This window comes from Lagopus leucura, unplaced genomic scaffold (assembly GCF_019238085.1).
Source record: "Lagopus leucura isolate 7727_CA_CO unplaced genomic scaffold, USGS_WTPT01 Super-Scaffold_73, whole genome shotgun sequence".
In the NCBI taxonomy this organism is placed as follows: domain Eukaryota; kingdom Metazoa; phylum Chordata; class Aves; order Galliformes; family Phasianidae; genus Lagopus; species Lagopus leucura.
In genome coordinates, this window is record NW_024962252.1 from 36,742,095 (window position 1) to 36,763,618 (window position 21,524).

Sequence of the window (21,524 nt, forward strand, 5' to 3'; positions counted from 1 at the left end):
TGGCGGGCGGCGGGGGGCTGAGCGGCGGCGGCCCCGCAGCGGCGGCGCCGAGGAAGTGCTCGTCGCGGCGCAACGCGTGGGGCAACCTCTCGTACGCCGACCTCATCACCCGCGCCATCGAGAGCTCCCCCGAGAAGCGGCTCACCCTCTCGCAGATCTACGACTGGATGGTGCGCTGCGTGCCCTACTTCAAGGACAAGGGCGACAACAACAGCTCGGCCGGATGGAAGGTGAGGGGACGGGGTGCCGTCTGTCCGCAGTGTAGGGGAAAAGGGTTGGAAAGGAGGGAACTTTTCGTCGCTTGGCTGCTGTCTAGTGCAGTGGGGTAAGCGGGGAAGGAAAAGGCAGAAGGCAGTGTTCTTAAAGGCTTTTCATTTTTGTTTTTTACAAGTTGTAGGGACCTTGTGACTCGTGATAGAATTAAGCAGAGTTGCTCTCGTGCAGTGCCAGCCTGCAGCTCGCGTGCAGATCGGCTTCTGTTTTCCTCTGAAAAAGCCCTGGTGCTCTCCTGTTCCTGAAGGTGGTGGAGGGAAGCCCAAGGCTCGGTCTTCATATGGAGCTGACAGGGCTGTGGGAGTGATGACTTGGTGCTGCCAGCCCATATGCCCCCCACACATCTCCATCCATCGTGTCCATTGGGGTGATACCAACCCGCATCATGGCAGGCTGCACTGAGGTCACTGCCATGCTGCTGACCAACCCAGTGTGGCAGAGTGAGGCCCAGCAAAACCTACCTGCTGTGAGTGGGGTGTGAGGTGGGTACTCCCTGACTCACTGCTTTGGGCCTCTTTCTTATGGCCGTCTGTCGGCCCCGTGGGGCTGATGTGCAGCCATACAGATATGGGGGTGCTCCAGAACGTTGCTGGGGTGTACAGGGGATCACAGCTGCTGCTGAGGGATGGGACTGTTGAGTGTGAGTGTGCAGAAGTCTCCTTGTGCTGCACGGAGGTTTGGTTTCTACTTTGAATCTCTCTGCCTTGCATCAGGGGTAACTTCTGCACGAACCAGTCAGGAATACTGCAGATTGAAGCAACTCTGGCTGCGTTGTTGGTGGCTCTGCCTCCCCTCGTAGTTCTGGAGTAGGACTGACCTGCAGCTAAGCTCCAAGCAGGGCGCTATGCGGAGAGCATTGAGATGCCATACTTTGGGCTCAGTAAGACAGGAGTGCAAAGTTTATCAGGGGCTAATGCATGGCTCTGAAACGCACGGATTCTGCAGTGTTGGGGCTGAGCTAGGCACTAGGTGTTTTGTGACGGTGAGCGTGGAGTATGGTGAAGGGTTAAATCTCAAGGTGCCAGTATGGCCTTCCCCGGTTGGTACTGCACACTGAACCGAGGCTCTCGCTGCCAGCTGCTGTGGCAAACGCTGCTCCTTTATCAGCTGTGTTGAATTTTCAGTGAACTCTGTGTTGCTGCTCCAGAGGACGGGCAGCAGGGCTGTGCTGCTTGGGCTGAATGCGTGGCAGAGCTCTCGTTGCCTCAGCAGCAGGACCCGGGCCGTAGCACCGAGTGTTTGCATTGATCAGCGTGCTTAATACAGTCACAATTTTTTCTGACAACTTATCCTGTTAATTTGATATTGATTCCTTTCCTGAGCAGCATTAGCTGGTACTTGGAGCTAATTACAGTGTTAAAAACTTGGATCCCTTGGGATTTATCTCATATGATTTAGCTCAGAAGTCCCTGTGCAGCCTTTAGGGTGACCTTTATCAGTGCAGAAGCACGTAGGTGCAGGACATCCCTCCCCCTTCAGGGGCCGTCTGTGGAGCTGGGCCATGCTTAGACAGTGAGATGTGGGGTGAAGGGAGGCCAGCAGCTGACCGTGGGCAGCTGAGCAGGGCAGGAGCCACTTGAGTCCCTGCATGTGTATTGGGAAGAGGGATATTTCAGCTGCCTGGAAAGTAAATGAATTTGTGCAGAGGCACTGCTCTTAAATAGAGACTCCATCTTAGCCTCCCAATGCTCAAACACATTATATGTTATTATCATCTGTGTTTCCTTCTCAGGTAATGAACACAACTCTTTGGGAGCCAATGTCAGCATCTCACACCAGACTTTTTTTTTTTTTCAGGTTTTAACCTGAGATTTTAAGTGAACAGAAAATAACTCTGCATCAAAAGGATTTTATCTTAATTTCACACAACCAGGTTTATCTTGGAAGGCTGCAAGCGCACTTTAACAATATTCTTCTCCAGCCTTGAGAGGGAAAAGTCATTTTAAACAAAGAGAAGAGGATACCTTGCTTTGTTATCCTAGGTATTGTTATACATGAAATTCTAGTGCTGTTCCCAGTGAGATGTAGTGAAGACCATAATCCATACGCATAGCTGGGATTACACTCCTCAAAACAATTATTTTAAGAGCTATAAATTAAAGTTGCGACTATCGTTCGACTAGACATTATTATTATTATTATTTTTGCCTGGGGCATTAAAGCAGAAGCGAATGTTTCAGATGTGGTTAGGAAGGCATATATTATGCTTCCGCTAACTCTGATAAGGCTCGCCCCGTGCACGCAGCTCCAGCCTGCCCCAGTGCCAGCAGGATGCCAGCCTGCAACCGTTGCCCCACACTGCTGTCAGTGTGGCCCGGCGACTGGCCAGGGAGGGGTGAGGTGCGTGCTCCCGTATCTGCTGACTGCCTGGGATTGCTGTGAGGAGTCAGCGTTTAAATTTCTTATCACTGGAGCTGGGAGAAAGGTGTCAGCTGGCTGTGCGGCATAGGATGAGTATTGCATGCGCCTCCACGCAGTTCCTCGACGGCTTGTCTGTCTCTGCTCCTGAATTCAGGCATCTGTTACCCTATCCACAGCCTGCAATTGCAAAACTTCTGTGCTGACTTGCTGCGTGCTAAACACTTGGAAAAACAACGTTTCAGCTTGCTTTCCTTCAATAATCCTGAAGCAGAAAACCAAAGCAGCCCTGTGTGCGTAGCAGAGGTGCCTGGTTTCACTGCAGCGTGTTGAAGTGTTCCCGTATTGTTTCCAATAACACTGTTTTGTAGTTTCTCGCAGCACTCTCTTGTGAAACACAGCCTTTTCTGCAGGAAGAGTACACTAGGGGGACTGCTCTCCTCTCTACTGAGCTGTATCGCAGGGCTGTGAATGGGTCCCTCGTATGCAGGTACCAATAACTCCCAAATCTTGGTACAGCCAACTTAGGTTTGGTGTTATACCAGAAGCCTGTTTGTTTTACACCTGTTTCACTTGTTTTTACTGTTGCTGTTGCATCTTCCTCATGAGGGATAAGTACTAACTGCTGGCTTATTTACTTTGGCAGGTAGATTTTTTTAGAGACTTTGTATGCAAACACTGCCTCTTTCATTACCTTGTTTTATTGACGGATGTGTGCTGAAGCGCTGCAATTCCTCCAGTGCAGCAAACGCACAGGTTATTGAGAAATTTAGCAGTGATGCAGGCACATGCCTAAATCTGTTAGCCAGATGCTGATATGAAGATGTGTGGGACGTTCTTTATCATTTTTTTTTTGCAAAGGATGTGGGAAGGAAGCAACGCTGCTCTCTGTTCTTCTTATTTCTCCCTCCTCAGAATAGCAAATTGCTGTGTTACCAGGAGCAGTAGTGTAAAACTGGAATTTGCATTAGCTTTGTTTTTCTGGTGCTTTTTTTGTTTAAAAAAAAAAAAACACACCATATTTCCCAGTAGATTGCTAGCATGGGTATTTTTTTTCCATCCTTCTATTATGTTTTTACTTTTTTTCTTTTCCCTAATTTTGAGCTGCCTTATTTGTCCATGCAGAAGGGCTTAGGTTGCAAACTGTAGTCTGATTATTTCAAGTTTTGATCTAGCCATGGGTTTAAGCATGCGGAGAGTTCCTTGGGACTTTGCTGGGATTACTCATGTCCTTAAACTTATTGCTTAAGCACCTTACCTGATCAAAGCCTTATGCTTGTACTTCAACAAAATGCTCGGTAACGTTTGTAAGTGAATTTCATGCTGAGCGAAACAGATGCAGAATTCAGTTCCAAAATCTGAAATGCTAGGGAACAAGCTGCTTGCATAGAAGAGGAGTGTAGTTTAGCATCACAGTAATAAATGGCTTTTTAAACTCTCACGTAGAAGTCGTGTGTAGATATTAGTGCACGTTATTATTTTATATGGGAAGCATATATCAAACATCTCATTTTTCCCCTGCTTGTGCAGGTAAGAAACTTCTGTGAGAGGAGAAGGAGGTACTGGGCAGCCTCCGAGAGGTGCTGATGTTCCCCCCCCCCCGCAGTGCCTCAGTGAGGAGCACTTCTGCTTAAGGACTTGAAAAATGCAGATATGAGCACATGCCTTGGTGAGAGTCATCAGCTGTAGGTAGAGTCACGAGTTCTGATAAACTTAGACTGGGAAATCTCCAGTGAATCTGCAAGGTAGCATCACGGTCAGGTAGGCTTGCTTGGGAAGTGCTGGAATCGGTGTTCAAATCAGCTCTTCAAAAACAACAGGCTATCTGAAACGGTCGTGCAAGAAGGGACTACCAGGAACAAGGGGTGTCTCAGGATAAGCAGCCAGGTGATTTCTGTAGGTGGCAGGCTCCTAAAGGTGGCCTGCAAGGTTTGAGCAGCCAGCTGCTTCTGTGGTGACACTGAAAGTCTTTGTGAGGTTTGTTTTGTGCTTGCAGTGCAATTGCAGTGGGTTGTTGTATGGTGGCATCTTGCCAGGGGAGAAACCAAAAGTGCTCCCAAATGCAAGCTGCTGCCCAGACTAAAACCCTGCGTGTTCTCTTTTCTCTCCCACTTTTGGAAAAGCTTTCCTGCTATCTCTGTCACAGAAGAAGTGCCCCAGGGCAAGGCTGTAAAATAGCAGCTGTACATTACCTTTAAAGGCGTACAGCCCTCAAGGTTTCAAGGCTTGATCTGCCCGCAGGAGGGTGAGCTCTGAGCGCCCAAATGCTGCCATTCCCAAGCTCATGTGGGAAAGGAGCCCCAGCAGCACTAACTGGGGTCATGTCCTGCAGAGAGTGTGGAGGCTGCCGATAGCACGGCGCCGAACGAGCTGCTGCTTTTTTGATGTGGCTTTTCTTGGGGATCGCAACATGTGCACAGTGCAGTGGTTCAGTAGCAGAAAATAAAACGTTGAAATAACGTGCACCATCATTTGGTTTTCAGTAGTGCTGACTCAGCACATTGTGAGTTCAGTGAGGATTAAGCTTAACCTTTTATTCAGTTTTTTTTTTTTTCTACTTCTACAAACTTGGACTGTTCTTTACTACAATTTCCTGAGCATTGCCACACACCAAGCTTGGAAAACGAGGTGCGTTTAACCAATTTATGACCTGACATATGTTAATTAACATTAATTACCTGCTTGAATAGTCCATTTAGCACTTATTATTAAAAAGTGGCTTGTCTACAGAAGGGGGATTTTCCTTCAGAGTGAGATGTTTTGTTCTGACTTGCTTCAGACAAAGCCAAGATGGGTTATCCCATGATTCTTTGCATGGCCATGCCAGCTTTCTTGTGCTTCAGTTGCGCATGGTGGGATACCATTGCAACGCTGACAGCCCCCAGCTCCTTAGCCATGTGTATGTGACATTTATTTGACATTGGCTTAGCTTTTCAAGCAAGTCAGCATGTTTCAAAGTGTTTTTTGCTAGCTGTAGGTTCAGCCCTTGCTTCTCCAGTTGAGGGAGATGAATAAAGAACTCTGCTTCTCAACTTGCCAAAACCCAACTGCGTGTGCTGCTATAGACCTGATAGGCCATCAGAGCCTCAGCACTGAGGAATAGCACATGAGCTTACCTGGGGAAGCAGGAGGAACTTTGCTGCAGTGCTGTGTCTGTGAGCCCCAGGGTGGACCAGTTGTCTCTTCAGAAGCTCTGTCAGGTGTGGACAGAATCACAGAATTGTAGGGGTTGGAAGGGACCTCCAGAGATCGAGTCCAACTCCCCTGCCAAAGCAGGTTCCCTACAGCAGGTCGCACAGGTAGGCATCCAGGCAGGTCTTGAACATCTCCAGAGAAGGAGACTCCACAACGTCTCTGGGCAGCCTGTTCCAGTGCTCTGTCACCCTCAGTGTGGAGAAGTCTGAGTCTTTGGGAGGGTGTGCAGAAGGCTTGAGGCAGGGAGTGGTTAAATGGCTGCTGACAGAGATCCAGAAATCCTGGAGGTGGCCTTACGTGACAATTGCAACAAGTGCCTTAACAGGGACGCCTTGAGTGTTGTCTTGAAGCAAAGAACGTTGTGTTCTGGTGAACGACTCTTTCTAAGCACTTGAACGCCAGACCAAGAGTGCAAACTGTAGGAAGTTAAACAACAGGATGAGAGAGATTTCATTTTGTTCCACAGAACTTGGGATTTTCCTTTCGGTGGCCGTGCAGAAACCTGGAGGACTGCAGTGATGCGGTCCCAGCCCAATGTTTGGGAAGAGCTCAGCTCTGCGAGGCTGTTGGCAGGAGTTGGGGCTGGCCTGCAGGGGGGCTCCTCCAGGTTTGTATGTTGGGCCTACCTCTGCGTTCCTGCAGCCATTGAGAGCTGGCTGCCACTGGAGTGGAGCATGGCCTTGAGCAACAGTGGGGTGAAGTCTTCTCAGTCAGCTGCTTTGTCTCCTGGGTAATGCCTTGGGCAGGAGTTGTCACAGGATGGGGTCAGAGGTGATGGGGCTGCAGGATGGCCATTTCAGGGCGCTGTCAGGAGTTGGGAAGAAGCAGAGAAATGAGTGATCATGTTAGTGCTCTGCCCTAACCGTTTGGTGATGTTTGAAGGAGCTGCCTGGAAGAGAAAACTATTGTCACGTTGTCATTGTTTTTAGCCATGATGGTGCTCCTGATGTTGGGCCTTGAGATGAGGTTTTGGAGGAGCTGGTCTTGCTGTGCAAAGCTAGAGTTCTTTCTCTGGGCTATGCCCTGGCACATTTGCCTTGCTTGTAGCGTTGCTCTGCAGATTTGGAGGCAGGTCAGGAGTTAACAGTGCTGGTGTCTCAGTGGTAATGCTGCTTGGACTTTGGTGCAATTTTCTTAATCTGTTCACTAGAGCTGATTTAAAAATAAAGGCTATTTAAGGATTTCTACTGAAATAAGACACCTTTGTACAGTTTCACTGGTTTAAAAAAAAAAAAAAAGGCCTTTCTGGAGACTTGTACTGATAGATGTGGAGATGGGTTTCTATAACAGACTTGCAGTAATGAATGGAATTAATTACTTGCTTGATCAAAACATATAATGTACTTGCGAGCTGAATTATGAAATGTGGTGTTCTCACTTGAACGCATTCATTTGCCAAGGTATTCTTTTCTTTTTTTCACACTTCTGTTTCATTTAATTTCTCCCTTGCTGGTGAGGCTGAAGCTTGGTGTGAGTTATGGGAGTGTGAGGGAGGCACTGGAGGATGGCTGGGGGCAATAACAGTGAGGTGGATGGCAGGCAGCACCTAAGGCTTGTGTTGATGCCTCTGCAGCCCGTGTCATCCTGGACAGCATTGAATTGCAGTCAAGAAGCTGGTGGTGAGGGTGTGAAGCTCTTATCAGTGCCATCATCCCAGGCTGTGACGCGCCCTGGGACTGGTGGGCATGTTTCAGCGGGGTAAATCACTGAGTCATGCCACTGTGTGTCCCTGTAGCCCCTGCCCAGGAGGGTGGGTCTGTGCTGAGGTCTGCTGACAAAACCCCGCTGAGAACTTTGGAATCACAAGGGGAGGGAGGAGAGTTGCCCAGGGTGTGGGTTTTGTCGGCTGGCACCACTGGGGTTACCTTCATCCTTCGTGCTTTGTGTTTTGCTTGCTCACACCCTGGCACTTTGAACAGGCCTGCATCCTGGTTTTTTTTTTTTCAGGCTTCCAGCTCTTTGTGGGTCCATGGAGACATCTGGGGTTGTGACCAACAGATGTGTGCAGCACAGTCCGAGGAAAAAAAGTTTTTGGTTGGTTTGCTGGTTCCCCAGCCACATGACAAGCCAAAGGGCAGAACTGGGCTGGGTGCCAGCGTGTCGACAGGGGAGGTGGCATCTGCTTATCGTGGCCCCAGAGGGGTGGGAGGCCAGCAGATAAACAAGGAGGCTAGGAGGACAGGGTTCAGCCTGCTGTGGGAGAGCAGGTAGAGGCGCACCGCAACACAGACACGCACGTGTCTCACCTTGGTGTGCTGCAGAGCAGTTCACAGAGGGGGCACGAGTCATTTTGCATGGGTGTAGCCTGGTTTGTGACAGTACAGTAGGGGCAGATGAGAGCAGGGCCTGATTCTTGTCCCTACGTAAGTCCACTTCAGAGCGGCATGATGGGGTCTTCCAAGCAGGGCTCCCCTGCAGTGCCTGCATATATTTCATCAGTGTCAGTAAGAATGGAGCCAGCAGTGCTTATACCTCTGGCTGCAGTTGGACCTGGGCTCCCCCTGAGCACTGTGCGAGGCCAGGCAGTGTTAGTAACAATTTTGCTTGCACTTAAGTAAACAAAGTTCTGTTTATAAGCATTTCCATTACCTGGTAATATTCTAATACAGAGCGTTTTCCTGGTCTGAAGAGCCAGCAATGGAATTATTAAGACTACTTGTCGATGTAAATTAGTGCTTTGTAATATTTTTTTTTTTTTCCTGAAATAGACTGAAGAAGAATAAAAAAAAAAAATTATTTTAAATAAGTAATTTTAAGACATTACCTGCAGCGTCATATTTACTTTGTCAAGTCTAGAGTGTGGACTCAGTCTAGAATATGGGGATTGGAAGTACTTTGAAGTCCCTTCTAACCAAAGCTATTTTATGACCAAATTATCTTGGTACGTGTCGGCACTCTTAAAACCTTCTGTATTTGTTATTTACTCTCCATGCTGGCTCTTCAGACAGATATTTCAGCTTTCCAAAGATGGGTTACAACCGAAGGGAGCCCCACCTTGTCACATAAAATCTATAATGTAAACATACCTTAAAATGTGGGACTGAATCTAAATCAAAACTGTGTGACTTTGAGGGTATTGGTAAAGTAAGGCAGTGAACCCTATCTTGGGCAAATATATTTGCTCGTACTTCATGGAGGATTTATCAGTTTCGTATATGAAGTTCTAGATATGCTTAGTACATAAAATTGGCTTCTGATAAGCGAGAACATTGCTAAACAGAGAGTGTCTTTGTGTGAGGCTTTCACAGACTCTCATGTTATCACCTTTTTTTTTGCTGATTGGTTTTGCTCTGAGAACAGTGATGTGGTTTCCTGAAAGCCTATAACTTATTATTTGCTCATCAAAACCCTGGGCCTTAGCAAATGTTCAGATAATTTTTTTTCCAGGAATTTGTAGGAGTTGGTGATACCAGTTCAAGTCATGTCCTGAGATGCAGTGTAAGCTGAGACTTGTGAAACCGGTGTCCTTGTTTTGTGCAACATGATCTGTTAGGTTTAAAAGCTTCGCTGTACAAGAGAACTCAAAACCGTTTGTCTGCTATGTCAGGTTTCAGTGAGCGGTGGTTCTTAAAGTATTCATCATGTCCTGTGGAAGGAGGCAGCTGTTTGTGCTTTGGAGAAGCACAGCCTTGATGCCAAGAGTGAGGCTGCCACCAAGGGTGATGCTGCCACTAAGAACCTGTAAAAGATCTTGAACGCTTTGGGAATCTTGTGCAGGCTGCTTCTACTTTCGCACAGCCTGAACCATATATGTGACCCAGATAAGTAGGCCACATCTAAAATCTTAGATTTGAAAATGGAAATGGTGTCAGAGCTCTGAATGGCTTGGGCCAGAGGTATCCAGCCTCGTTTGTCTAGCAGCTGAAACCTGCAAACCCAGTGCTATTATTTCCATCATTATGGTGACTGTGATTCTCAGCTTCCCCAAGCTGATTTATTTCTTGCCCCGCTGCTCCTACAACCTAGTTCCTGCATGGTGAAAATATTTCTGATTAAAATGTACAAGGAGGCTTGCACACTTGAGGTAGGGGAAAAAAATCTCTTACGAAGAGCTGTTTTTCAGAAGGCTTCTAGAAAGAGAATTGCATGCTTACAAAGATATTAGGAAATGAATAGTAAGGCCGTTTTACATTGAAAAAGAGAAGGAAAGCATTTGGGCCATAATGTAGTGGCACAGGGGGCTTGGAGGAGGAAGGGCACTGAGAACTAGCAGTGGGAAGTAAATCAACCTGACGTGTGTTTGTCGGCATCTGATGTGTACCGGGCCTGGTGGGGTAGCTTGGAGCAGGTGGAGGAAGCATACTGTTTACCTAATTAGAAACATAAATAAAATCTTTCCAACATTTTTCTAAATTAAAATGCACTGGAAACATATGTCAGACTTCTCACATCCAGGAAAGCTCTCTCGCACCCGCCATTCCCTGGGGAGATCCTTGCAGCCCACCTTCCTGAGGCTCCTCTGGGCAGCAGCCGTCCTGTCTGGAGGCTGACAGCAGCAGCCTGCAGAAAGAGGTGGCTGTGGTCTGGGGTGATAGGGCTGGGAAGCCATGGGTCAGAGTGGTGGCTGGGATCGATGAGGACAGGATTTCAGGCAGGTGTGTTTGCTGAGAAGTAACGATGGTGAGGGATCGTGGTGAGGGCAGCTCTGTGAGGCCAGTGTGTTTTGGGCACTGAGGAGGCAAAGGTGATGCTAATTGCAAGAGAGACTACTTAACCGCTTTGCATTGTGTTTGAAAAGAAAGGGGAATAATGCTGTTTGAATGACCTATTTTGACTTTCTCTGTGTAACATGGTTAATGTTGTTGACTTTTCTGGACAGTGAATTACCGTTTTATCAAACCCTGCTGGAAATAACTGTGTTGCTGGGTATTTCAGCCACACAGTCTGAACTGAGGAAGTTACCTCTTGCCGCTTCACTCCATGGCGGGAGTTGTTTCTCTTTCGTCTGGAAAGGTCTTTTGCTATGCAGCATGATGACAGCGGGTTTTTAATACAAAATAGGGGCCTGTCAGGAAGAATATAAAATGGGGCACTGAAGAGGTCTAATTTAGAAGCAGAAAGGGCATAAATCTCCACCTCTTTCTGGAGGCAGAAACTCAAAGTACAGAAGTGTTTCCTTGCTTGTAAAATTCAGTCCTGATTGCAGGAGGAAGTCGTGTTGAAGACAGGACTCTACCTAACCTCGTTGCAAGTTTTTCCACATTATTTCCAATACAGAGCTGGATGTTACATAAGGGGATTCCTGGATGACGAAGTGCCTCTGTTAGGATATGCTCTGCTTATTGTGTAGTTACTGAAATTGTTTGCTGTTTTGGACCGGTGTCAGGCAGGATAATACTGAATAAGTCCCAGATGAATGTGGGTGGTGAAAGAAGAAAAATAACTTGAAATAAAGAGGGGTATTATCAACTGAACAGCCAGTGTTGATCCTATGGTGCTGAAAAATGAAAGCAGGAAAAAAAGTAGTCGATATTTTTTTTCCCCTTTTTTCCTTTTCTTTCCATCTTCTTTTTCTTCTTTTTTTTTTTTTTTCTTCCTTTAAAAAGGAAAATCTTAGCTGAAGGATTTGTTCTGACAAGAGTTTGGCACACTTCTTAAACTCGCAGTAATTTGGAATTGGCACAACAGTGCTGCGGAGTACTCAGATAAGTGCAGACAAGCCTCCGAAACGTGTGTGTGTCGTCAGATTCTTTGTCCATTTTGGACAACGTGAGCTGTAGCGTCTCTTGCAGGTGCTGGATCCAAGAGTATATGTAGTGAAGAGAGCACTGTTTTGGCCAGGAGAAATGTTCACTTTGGGTTTTCCCAACATCTGTGTCTGGATTTAACCATGGCAATATCTATTCACATGTCTTTATTTATTTATTTATTTATTTTAATTTTGATTGAGGCTCTTACTAAGCTTGTAATATGGCAGTGTTCTGTATTTAAAGGAAAGAGGGGAAAAAAAAAAAAAATAAAGTAGCAAATTGAGAAATGATGTGGATTTGGTGTACTCTCAGCCTGAAGGAAGAATGGTTTACTTGAGCACTATGATAACAATTGCTGGAGAAATTAAGTGTGGATTTCCTTCTATTGTAGTTGAATCATGACCTCTTACTAAATTTATCCAGTCTCGAGTGCCTGGTTTCTGGTTTGACATTTTCATTTGGATGACAGTTGCTTTCTTAGAGCTCTGCATGGGCTGAGAGATGATGGCTTCCTTATTTTCTGTGGGAAACACAAGTCACCAAGCACCAATTCCCCTTGTAGGGACGGACGTGGTTGAGCCTGCAGCTTTCTCCCTAGAAGCAACATGATACGGCAGGTGGGTGCCAACAGCGGCAGTCATACGCCTTCCCCATTTTCCAGGAGCAGAGAGGGAACAAGAAAGTCAGATTTAATGTAGCTTGAATAGCTGGGATATTTCTGTGGATACTCCAAGATTGCACAAGTAGCCGTGTAGGTTGTTCTGACCACTCGATGAGGTGTTCCACACAAGTGCTAAATGGCAGTATACTTCATTTTTGCCAAAGTCTGTACTGAAAAATGTTTAAATATAAAAGCCAATGCTCTGTTGAAGTTGAAAATGTGAGAGTTGCTCCTCTCACTTGAAATGTACTCTCTTGTTCCCTGTGACACCATCATTAGCAGCACACTGTCCTCCCCCAGCTTCAAGATGGTGGGCTGCATGCTTCAGGGGGTGTCAGGGTTGCAGTTCATTCCCAATGCTTTCTGTATGGGCCCTGCTCCATGCTTGTTGCTCAGCTCTTAGTAAGGAGATACGCCCTTTCCATGCGTGCTGTTCTGTACCATCACCTCCCCACCATCCCCTGTGCTCCTAGCTAGCACCAGCCCTGCAGCCTCCTGTCTCAATCCTCCTTACTTGCTCTTCCCAGCCCTGCTCTATACATCCCTCTTTTCCTGTCATCTCTTGCCTCCCTGCCTTCCAGAACAGCTCTCTTTGTCCAGCTGGCAAAGTTTTTTGTCCAGCTCCTGGTTCCATGCTTCTCCCCTGTCCCAGGACTTCCTACTTTCAGTGTCTTCCCTATCCCAGGCTGCTTGCCCTATTTCCAGTCGTACTTTCAGTTCAGGTTTGCAAGGCTATTAGCAACTGGGAACAGGGTTTTATAATAGGAAGTGTTGGACAATGCAAGGTGTAGGTGGGGCTCACAGCACCACCTATAATTTACAATTTTGTATATTTTCTTAAACTAATCCAGCCTTGGGTAAGCAGTGCTGGTGCTGTCAGTGTGCAAATCCTTAGTCATTCAGGTAGTGTTATTCACTCTGCTGATACTGTGTAAATAGGGATTGCTCATTGGTGTACGTGATGATCCAGCCTTAGGGAGATTTGCATCTCCACTGTGGCGTGCCTTACTGAGACAGCTAACAGTGTCTGAGACGGTGCACCTCAGGGCTCTGCTGAGCAGTCCTTAAAATGCTTGCTGTTTTGGGCAGAAAACTGCGAGATCTTATTGGGAGAGACTTGAAGGTTGTTTTCCATCTGTATGACTGGGTTGTGATTGTGCGCTGAGAGCACTCTCTGGCTCCTCTCTGACCTTTCTGCACTAGGACAGGCAGCCACAAGGTCATAATAAGCTCATCACACATTTTATCAGCTACCCAATGGTCCCCACCTGGTTGATTGTTTTGCTGATGCCTGCTAGCTCAGTGACCTGCGCTGTTGGCTGATTGCCTTTGGTCTTCCAAAGAGGGAGAAGTTAAGCATCAGCTCCTGAAAAGCTTTTGTTATACTTAATGAAACTTGGAGTAATTGTGATTTCTGTGATGAGGGGCTGATTCTTCTTCCTTCCCTTCTGATGACGTTGCAAGTTCCTCACTGATAATAATCTCTGATATGCCATAGATTGTATGATGTGAAAGTATACAATGCAAGTACTGTGTACATATCCTGCACCCTCTGTTGGGTGCCCTCTGACTCAGCATATTTGGTTTAAAAAGATATAACCTTTTCTTTTGTAGCTTCTTGCATCTTCTGCCTCTGCTGTGAACTTTGTGCTTTGTCTTTGATTCTGATAAGCATCACCTGGCTTCTCTCATAGCCAGGAGACAGTTTAATGTGGAGCTGGTGTTAGAGCAGCTCCTGTAATAGTGGGAATAACCCTGTACTGACTTTTCAAAGAACTCGGGCACAGAGCACACAGTTTATGAGCCCTTAGTTTTGAACTTTATTACGACGGAACTTTAATCAGGTAACAGGCTGGCCTTTTTCCACAGCCATAAAGTGCATACAAACAGGCATTGCAATAAACAATGCAAAAGCAAATCTGGCAAAGCTCCTGCAAGAGAAGTGTGCCGTTTATTCTCTACCACTCTTTCACAGGCTGTTGCAGAGACTAGGGAAGCTGAGGGGTTTGCAGGCAGCAGCTATAGGTTTCAGACACCGTGCTTGGGTTTCCTGGGCTATTGATAACAGCTGTTTAGTCACAGATCTCTGGGTCACGATGTACTGGGATTTTTTGATGGTTGTGACCTTGGGAGGGAATTAGACTGGATGTAATGTTCCCAAGAATTGGAGATGCCTGTGCCATTGACCTGGTATGTGTTGCTGGATCCATTACTAGCACTGGCAGGATTTCACTTTAGGGGATTCTTGCAGCTACATCAGTGTTGTTATTAGTAGATTATTGTCAATTGGCTGTAATAGAGAGCCAGATACTTGCAGGGAGGAAGGACCTTACGTAGATGCTTTCTGCGGTGTGAGTTCCCTGTGTGCAGTGCTGTTGTGATACGTACCCTGGTGCTGTATGTCACTGCCATCTTCAGAAAATTGTTAGCAGTTTGTGTGGAATCCCTGTGCACGTGAGGGACTGCTGTGTGGCACTGCATGGTGCTTCTGAGCACCCAGTGGCAATGGGAGCTATGTATGCAGAGATGTCATAGCTCTTATTTTGTAATGCGGAGGTGAAATGTGGTGTGGGGACTCTGTACTTCTGCAATGTGAGCTGCTGTGGGCTAGGCCCACCCCAAACATTTGGGAGGGGGGGGTGGATTTGCAGGCAGGGGTTCCTGGTGACCTGGGCAGCCCCAGGACTGGATCTAGGCTGTGGTCAGATGCTGGGGACAGTCGTTACTCTGAGATACTTTTAACTTGTGACCTCATGGCTTCTGAATATGCTGCTTTGCAGGAGACAAGAGATACACCATGACACTGCTCCATCAACCGCGTGTTTTGGCCTGAAAGAGTAGAGCCAGCTTTGGGTGTGATCTTTCAGCTTTGGGGTCACTTCTCTAATTTTCTTTTCAGCCCATGTAACAGCACAGCTTGGTGTTTTTCACAGGATGATCAAACTGTTGCACTGTTTGTGTTTGCCCTTGCTTGCATGGTGGCTGCAGTCACCAGAAAACTTTTCTCTGTAGAAATGCAGCCCCCCTAATCCAGGCTGTCTGCTATTTACTTCCTTTGTAATTGACTGCCAAAGCGCTGCGTTTAATTCAAGTGCTCCTAGAGTTTTCCTCAAAATGCCTATGCAGTATTAAGCCAGTCAGGAGTTGCAAATGTAAACATGTTTACACAAAAACGAGGAATGCATGAAGGCTGGCAGCACTTAAGCAGCCAAAAGCAGCGTGATTATATGCTGGAGGGACACTGAGAATGTGAGTTGCCGGCGTGTGCGTCCAGAAGTAAATCCTGACAAGAAGCGCTCGCAGCCTCTGCCTGCCAGTGTGTGCCGGGGCTGCTGACACTGCATGGCAGGAGAGAGAATCTGGGGGCCTCTGGGAATGGTGACAGGGCCCTGAGGGAGAGCGTGGAACTCTGAGGAAGAGCGCAGGCTCTCTCTGCTGGGTCTTTGTTTTAGATTTTCCCGGGTAGCAGCGATGCAGGCAGCAATTGGGAGAGCTGCGAAGGTGCTGTTTCATAACTGAAAGTTGGGCGTCCTGCCTGAGCTGGCGTATTTGGAGCTGCGAGCGCCGGCACATTGTTTACTTCCTCTGTACGTTCTGGGACATTCAGTCCTTAGGAGCATGATACGCTTGCATAAACACTGCAGCCAGATTTATCTCTCAATCCTATCTTTCCTTTCCAGTCTTGGAAAGTGATTAATCTGCAGCACACATTTTGTTCTTTGATTGCATGGCGTTATTCTGTAATCATTTACAGTTTTGTAGAGCCATAGTGCTGGAGTATTCCTGCCGTGCCTCAGCTGCTGTTGGCTGCAGCTTTGGCTTTTGGAGTGGGGAGTTCTGCCGTGTGACTCTGTGCAGTGTGGAAGTCATTTTCTTTTACATTATGTGCTTTCTGCACACTTAAATAATTCAGATGCACGTATTTGAAGTGCAGATAAGTGTCTCTGCAGCAGGACATGCTGCGGGTTGGTTTGTAGGTTGGAAAACCATGTAACAGAGTGCTGGCTGCTAGCTGAGGTTTCCCTATGCGTTTGTGGAGGGTGGAGGAGTTTAAATGACTTAATTTCCCATGCTGCACGTCGCATACTGAAGCTTACTCCAGGTAAAAACTGTCAGCCCGTGTGGTTATAAGGAGCTTTATTTACCACTTAGCGTCTGATGGAATGAGTGAAGAGGTGGAAAAGTGAACTGGGAAATCTGTCCTATCTCTGCTGCATCAAGGCTTTTCTGTGCACTCTTTGCAATTTTTGTTTGCTTTCCGTGTTTTCTAATGTGTAGTGTATAATAAGGTAGGAACAAGGTAGGAGAGGTAACAAGAATGAGCCTTTCGTGTTAGTGTGATCTTGCAGGGCAGAGGAGGGGGATTTGCTCTGGCTACAGATCTAGCGGTTATTTCATATGGGCAGATGCCCAAAGGACTCCACACAGCCTGACCTCTCCAGCAGTGTGCTGCAGAGAGAGGAGCAGTAGCACAGGGTTGTTCCTATCACCCCCCAACCCTGCTGATTTACTGACATACAGAGGTGTATAGAGCATCCAGTCATAAATTCCACTTTTGTCTCCAACATTTCCCCTGTTCAGTTACATTGCTTCTTCTGCAAAGTTAAAAAGAGAGGTCCTAGCAGAGGCATGAGGCTGCATGGCTGTGTCCAGAAGACAATATTCTGAGGGCTAGGAGGGGTAGTTCTTGGCCCTCCAAAAGTTTCATAGCTAATGTTGTGATCAAGTTATGGATCATGCAAAAACAACAGGAAGAAAATAAGTTTGGGGCTTGAATACAGCTATGGAAAGATGCATGTGCTGACAGCAAGATCTCTTTGAGTAGAACAGGTACCTCTAAGGGACGTTTTGGATGAGGACCAGAGTCTGGGAACGTCTGTCTGAACATCCTGCTTGGCTGAGGGCAACAGAGAGCTGCTTCTTGAAGCTAATTTGAAAGTTTGGTGTGACTGAAGCAGAGGTGTGTCTCTTCCTCTGGATGGGTCAGATCTCCAGAACAGACAAGGCCAGTGCAGAACCCTGTAAGTGAGACAATAAATCCAGCAGACTGGAACCAGCACAAGTGAGTGAGAGGTGCTCTCCTCCACCACCTTACCCCACTGTTGATTTTCACTCCTATTTTCCTTAAACCATGAAAGGGCAAAGGTAATTTCCTGTTTGAAATTGTAACTCACAAGCAAAGCTAGACTTAACATTTTAAATTTCTAACTAGGCAAAAATTTAATTTCTTTATTTCTTGCTAAAAGTTGGTTCTGGGTATGTTTTTGAAAGTGTCTCCTCTGCAGTGTAGAATGGGGCCAGAGGAGAGGAAATGAAATCAGAAACGGAGGAAAGTTATGTTAATCATAAATAGCTGCGGTAGGAAGGTAGATGTTTATATGTGCCGTAGTACAGTACCTACTGTGTGTATTCTGGGAGAACCTGAGAATAGCAGCTGCATTGAAATACTTGACAGCAAAGTCAAATATAGTCTAAGTTTTAAAAAAAAAAAAAAAAAAATTGCTGCTGCTGAGGAATGGCAGCCTGGAGCCTGTGGGTGTTGTCTGTCTGCCCAGCAGAGCACAGGGCAGGCTGCAATGGTGGCATTGGTTTGCAAACAAGATGGTCTGCCTTGGGTTTCCCTGGGATGTGCACAAGGCTGACAGCTCTGTTTTTCTGCTGTCTTCTTCAAAGGTTGTGTTTTCTGAGGTGCTGCTGGTTTTGGGCTGATGGACCTGTTGGGTTGCAGATCTGTGGGATTAGGAAGCAGCAAAGCCACAGGCACCAAACCCGAGGCACTTGTGTATGCTCTGAGGTCAGAAAGATCAAAACCTAAATTAGTCTGGTCCCTGAAATTTGGGTCTGAATCACAAATTCAGGAAGTTGTATGTGAACGTTGGTCTGGGCACAGTTTCCTTTGGAAGAGTTCTTTAGCTGAAAATAACGTATTTTGCCATAGTTACAAATAATACGGGCTTTTTTTTCCCCTCATCTAATTAAATTGTTACTCTTGCTGTGGTGAAGAGAAAGGGAAAAGATAATAAAATGAATCTGGCTGAACAAGTATGTACCTTGCAGATTTCAGCTGGAGTCTTTGCAAGTGCAGCCGATGCTGATGGTCTTATGTTAAAGCATTTAGTTGTCAAAACTAAGCGAAGGTGCTCTGGAGAGATCTGCAGGGGGCTGTGTGTGCTTGTCATTTGGGAAGCCCTGTTGATCCTGAAACCTCACCCCAACTGGGCTTTTCCTGCGCTTCCAAAATAGAGAAGAAAGGGGTTTTTATCTTTGAAATCTTTTGAAAGTAGCTACGATGTTTTTTTTCTAAATTTTGGTAGGATGTTTTCATGCTCCCTGTTGCCCTTGGCTAGATTATGGAGCAGTATGCAGTGGGTGTGGGTAGCTCTGACTTTTTTTTCCCTTGCCTTCCTCAAGAGTGTGACCTGGCAGGTTTGCTGCAGATAAGTAATGGGCAAAACTGGAAGAGGAAAATTCTGGATCTGATCTCTGCGTGGTGATGTTCTTTGAAAGCAGCATAGGCAACTCAAGTGTGGTGGCAGATGCAGATGCTTCTCAGTAGCCAGGTGTGTGCATATTGATCCCACCTAATTCAGTGTCTGTATCAATACCGAGAAAAGTTGCCCATGTTTTGCTGCTGAGAATTGCCAGTTGCCTTTTAGCAGAATCCAGTGTTTGTTGGGGATCACAGGAGCCACTTGAGAGCCCATTTGCAGTGGTGCTGCGGATCCTGCCAGTGTGCTGGTAGTGGCCAGTGAAAGCAGTAATCCTGGAGGCCTAAGGGAATAACAACAGTCAATAACATGGCTGCCAATCTTCCAGCTTAATCATGGCACCTCTGAGGTGGAGACAGGGTTATTTCTCCAAACGTATCCATGAGGGGGAACAAGAAGTGTCCTAAAAATTAGGCTACGGTGGTAAAGTTGGTGATAAATGGGTTCTGTGTGGCCGATGAGTGGTATGTACTGCAACTGCCCTGTGCTCGGCACACGCTCAAATATTTGCTGCGCTGAAATTTGCTATCACACAAATGAAAAACAAGACAGCAAGGCAGCTGTGTGGTTTCTGAGGCAGTGATGCAATGCTGCTGACACCGGGACAGGACAGAGCAGCACGTTCTGTGACAGCATGGTATGTACTCCATGCCGCCGGAGCCGCGTTGCATGGGCTGAAGGCTTCAGCACTTTTGACAAATGCTTGATTTTCAAGCCAGTGTTTGGACATAACTTGAGGAACATTTTTGAAATTAACACATAGTACTGCATGTGTCTAATTTCTAAAATGTTCCCTTCACCTTGCCTCTCCAGAGCTCCTATTTGCTGCATTTTAAGAGATTTAAGAGGTTTGGTTTTTTTTTTTTTTTTTTTTTTCTTAATTACAGCTCAGAAAATGTGTTTTCTGACTTTTCATTCACTTGTCAACTGTTCTGCAAAAGTGCAGGAAAGAAAAACATTCTTAAAGGTATTTGGAAACAGAACTCCCAGTACTTCTTAATGCATCATCGTGACGTTGTATGCTGTCCTCCCAAAGCTGACTATGGCACAGGCAGAAAGGATTCTGTAATACTGAAAGGAAAGATCTGAGGAAAAAAAAAAAAAAAAAACCCTAAGCAAACACAGGAAAAAGAAAAAAAAAAAAAAGAAAGAAAAGAGGGTCAGAGAGAAAACTGGTGAATAAGTGTGCGTGTTTGTTTAAGGAATTGAATGGGTAGCAGATACTTTTCCGTGCATGTGGAAAATGTGAGTTGGCTTTTGCAACAGCACTTTATGGGAAGAAAGATCAAGAGTTCATGAGCAGAAATACTTATTCATAAAACATAGCTACAAACACAAACTACTTGCTGTGCTTCTGCCCGCTTGCTTTAAGTCCAGTCTGGCTGAATCATTTCTAGGAATGGAGTGGGTAACTGGATTTCCTGCCTCCTCTCGGTTCCTGGCTTTTCTCCTGTACGGCTGCTGATTAGTGCTGGATGTACTGAGTTTTACGTTAAGGGCATGTGTCTGTCTACTTGATTGCTAAAGCTTTTACCACCTTGGGATCTAAGCACAATCCACTTGAAACTGGATTAAAACAGCCAGCTCATTTCACAGGGGCCTTTTAACAGCTATCAGACAGCAAGCAGCAGCTGACCTGGGTGGGATTTTGATCTGATGCACAGAAAATGAAAGGCTCTTTCCTATCACCAGTCCTATTGCCACACTCTGTGTGGTTTTTGACAAAAGCAAACCTAACCCAAGTATTTCCCTCAGTGTCTGAGATCTTTTAAAAGGCTGAAGATGTGATCTGTAGCATGAAGCCAAGCTATGCAGCAGGTATAATGTCTGTTAGTTTGGTCAGTGTGATCTTTTATTTGTTTCTGTGCAGATTTTTGCTTTTCTCAAGCCACAGTACCACGGAGGTCTGTCTTCAGTTCCTGAAGTGGCTCATTTACAGATGGAAAAGCTTGTCACCTTTTTCCTGCTGTTCTTCCTGACTGCTGGGGCTGTGTTGCCTCTATTCTTCAAGTGTATTGAAGTTTTCGTTTTTGTTCCTTCAGTGGCAGAGAAGCAGCAAGCTCGGAGTGTGCTTTCCAGAGGGTCTGGTGCCTTCTGCAGGTTGCAGGGGTGGTTGGTGCATATGTGAGGACTCACTTGGCACTTCTGTTGAAAGACAAGATCAGAAAATCTTCACTTGTCTCGTAGATAAATACAAACTGCTTTGGCTGTTAGCTAGCAAGTTTTACTATTTAGATTTTTGAAAATTGATTCTGAAAGGGTCACAGGTTAGAGCTTATGTTCTTCTGAAAGAGCAAAGCTGTTCTTTTGAGGCAGTCTTGGTACAAAGCGCAAAGCTGTTTTTTAGCAGCAAGTGACAAAGCTCTCTAAAGGAAAGAAGTTCTCAGTAAGACTGTCACCTCCATGTTCTGCAATTAGCTTGCGTTTAACAAATGGCTTGAGAGGTCTAACAGAGTTTATTAAAGCAATTTATTTACCTAAACAAAGGTGGTGTGAAAATGCCACGACAGAATGGACTCAAAACCCCCTCATGATTTTGTGAGGATGAAAAGTTTTTGTTTTGTCTTTTAATCCTTTAATGTGATCCTTTTCCCCCTTCGCTCCTGGCTTTTCTACTTCTGTGCCCATTTGTTTCACAAGTGTTTGTGTGACGCTCTGTCATTGTCAGTCCAAAATAGATTTCAGGTTCCTTGGGCAGCAGCCTTGCCTTGTCTCATGGCTCCAAAAGGGCTCCATGCAGCCAAAAAGATCCTGGCTATTTACAGTTACCACCCTGTTTTTTATTGCATGTCTCTCTCAAGCCCCACTGCAGAGTTGATGATGCTTCAGATAAGAAACTCTCCTCCTGTTTTGGAGCAG

The 21,524-nt window shown here is 46.1% G+C and overlaps 1 protein-coding gene across 3 annotated transcripts in view; it reads left to right on the forward strand.

Annotated features, from left to right (window-relative positions):
* The first annotated feature begins 37 nt into the window (after positions 1 to 37).
* The window catches only part of FOXO3 (forkhead box O3), an 84,809-nt gene continuing 63,322 nt past the window's right edge, over positions 38 to 21,524 (forward strand). Inside the window, exons 1-2 of one of the 3 annotated variants that reach the window (XM_042874416.1) lie at positions 43 to 230; positions 7,774 to 7,860. In XM_042874416.1, coding sequence (XP_042730350.1) covers positions 168 to 230; positions 7,774 to 7,860 — 150 coding nt within the window. In that variant the 5' untranslated portion in view covers positions 43 to 167. Of the gene's footprint in view, positions 231 to 391; positions 756 to 7,773; positions 7,861 to 21,524 lie in introns of all 3 variants that reach the window. The other 2 variants (XM_042874408.1, XM_042874426.1) reach the window with 2 other exon arrangements.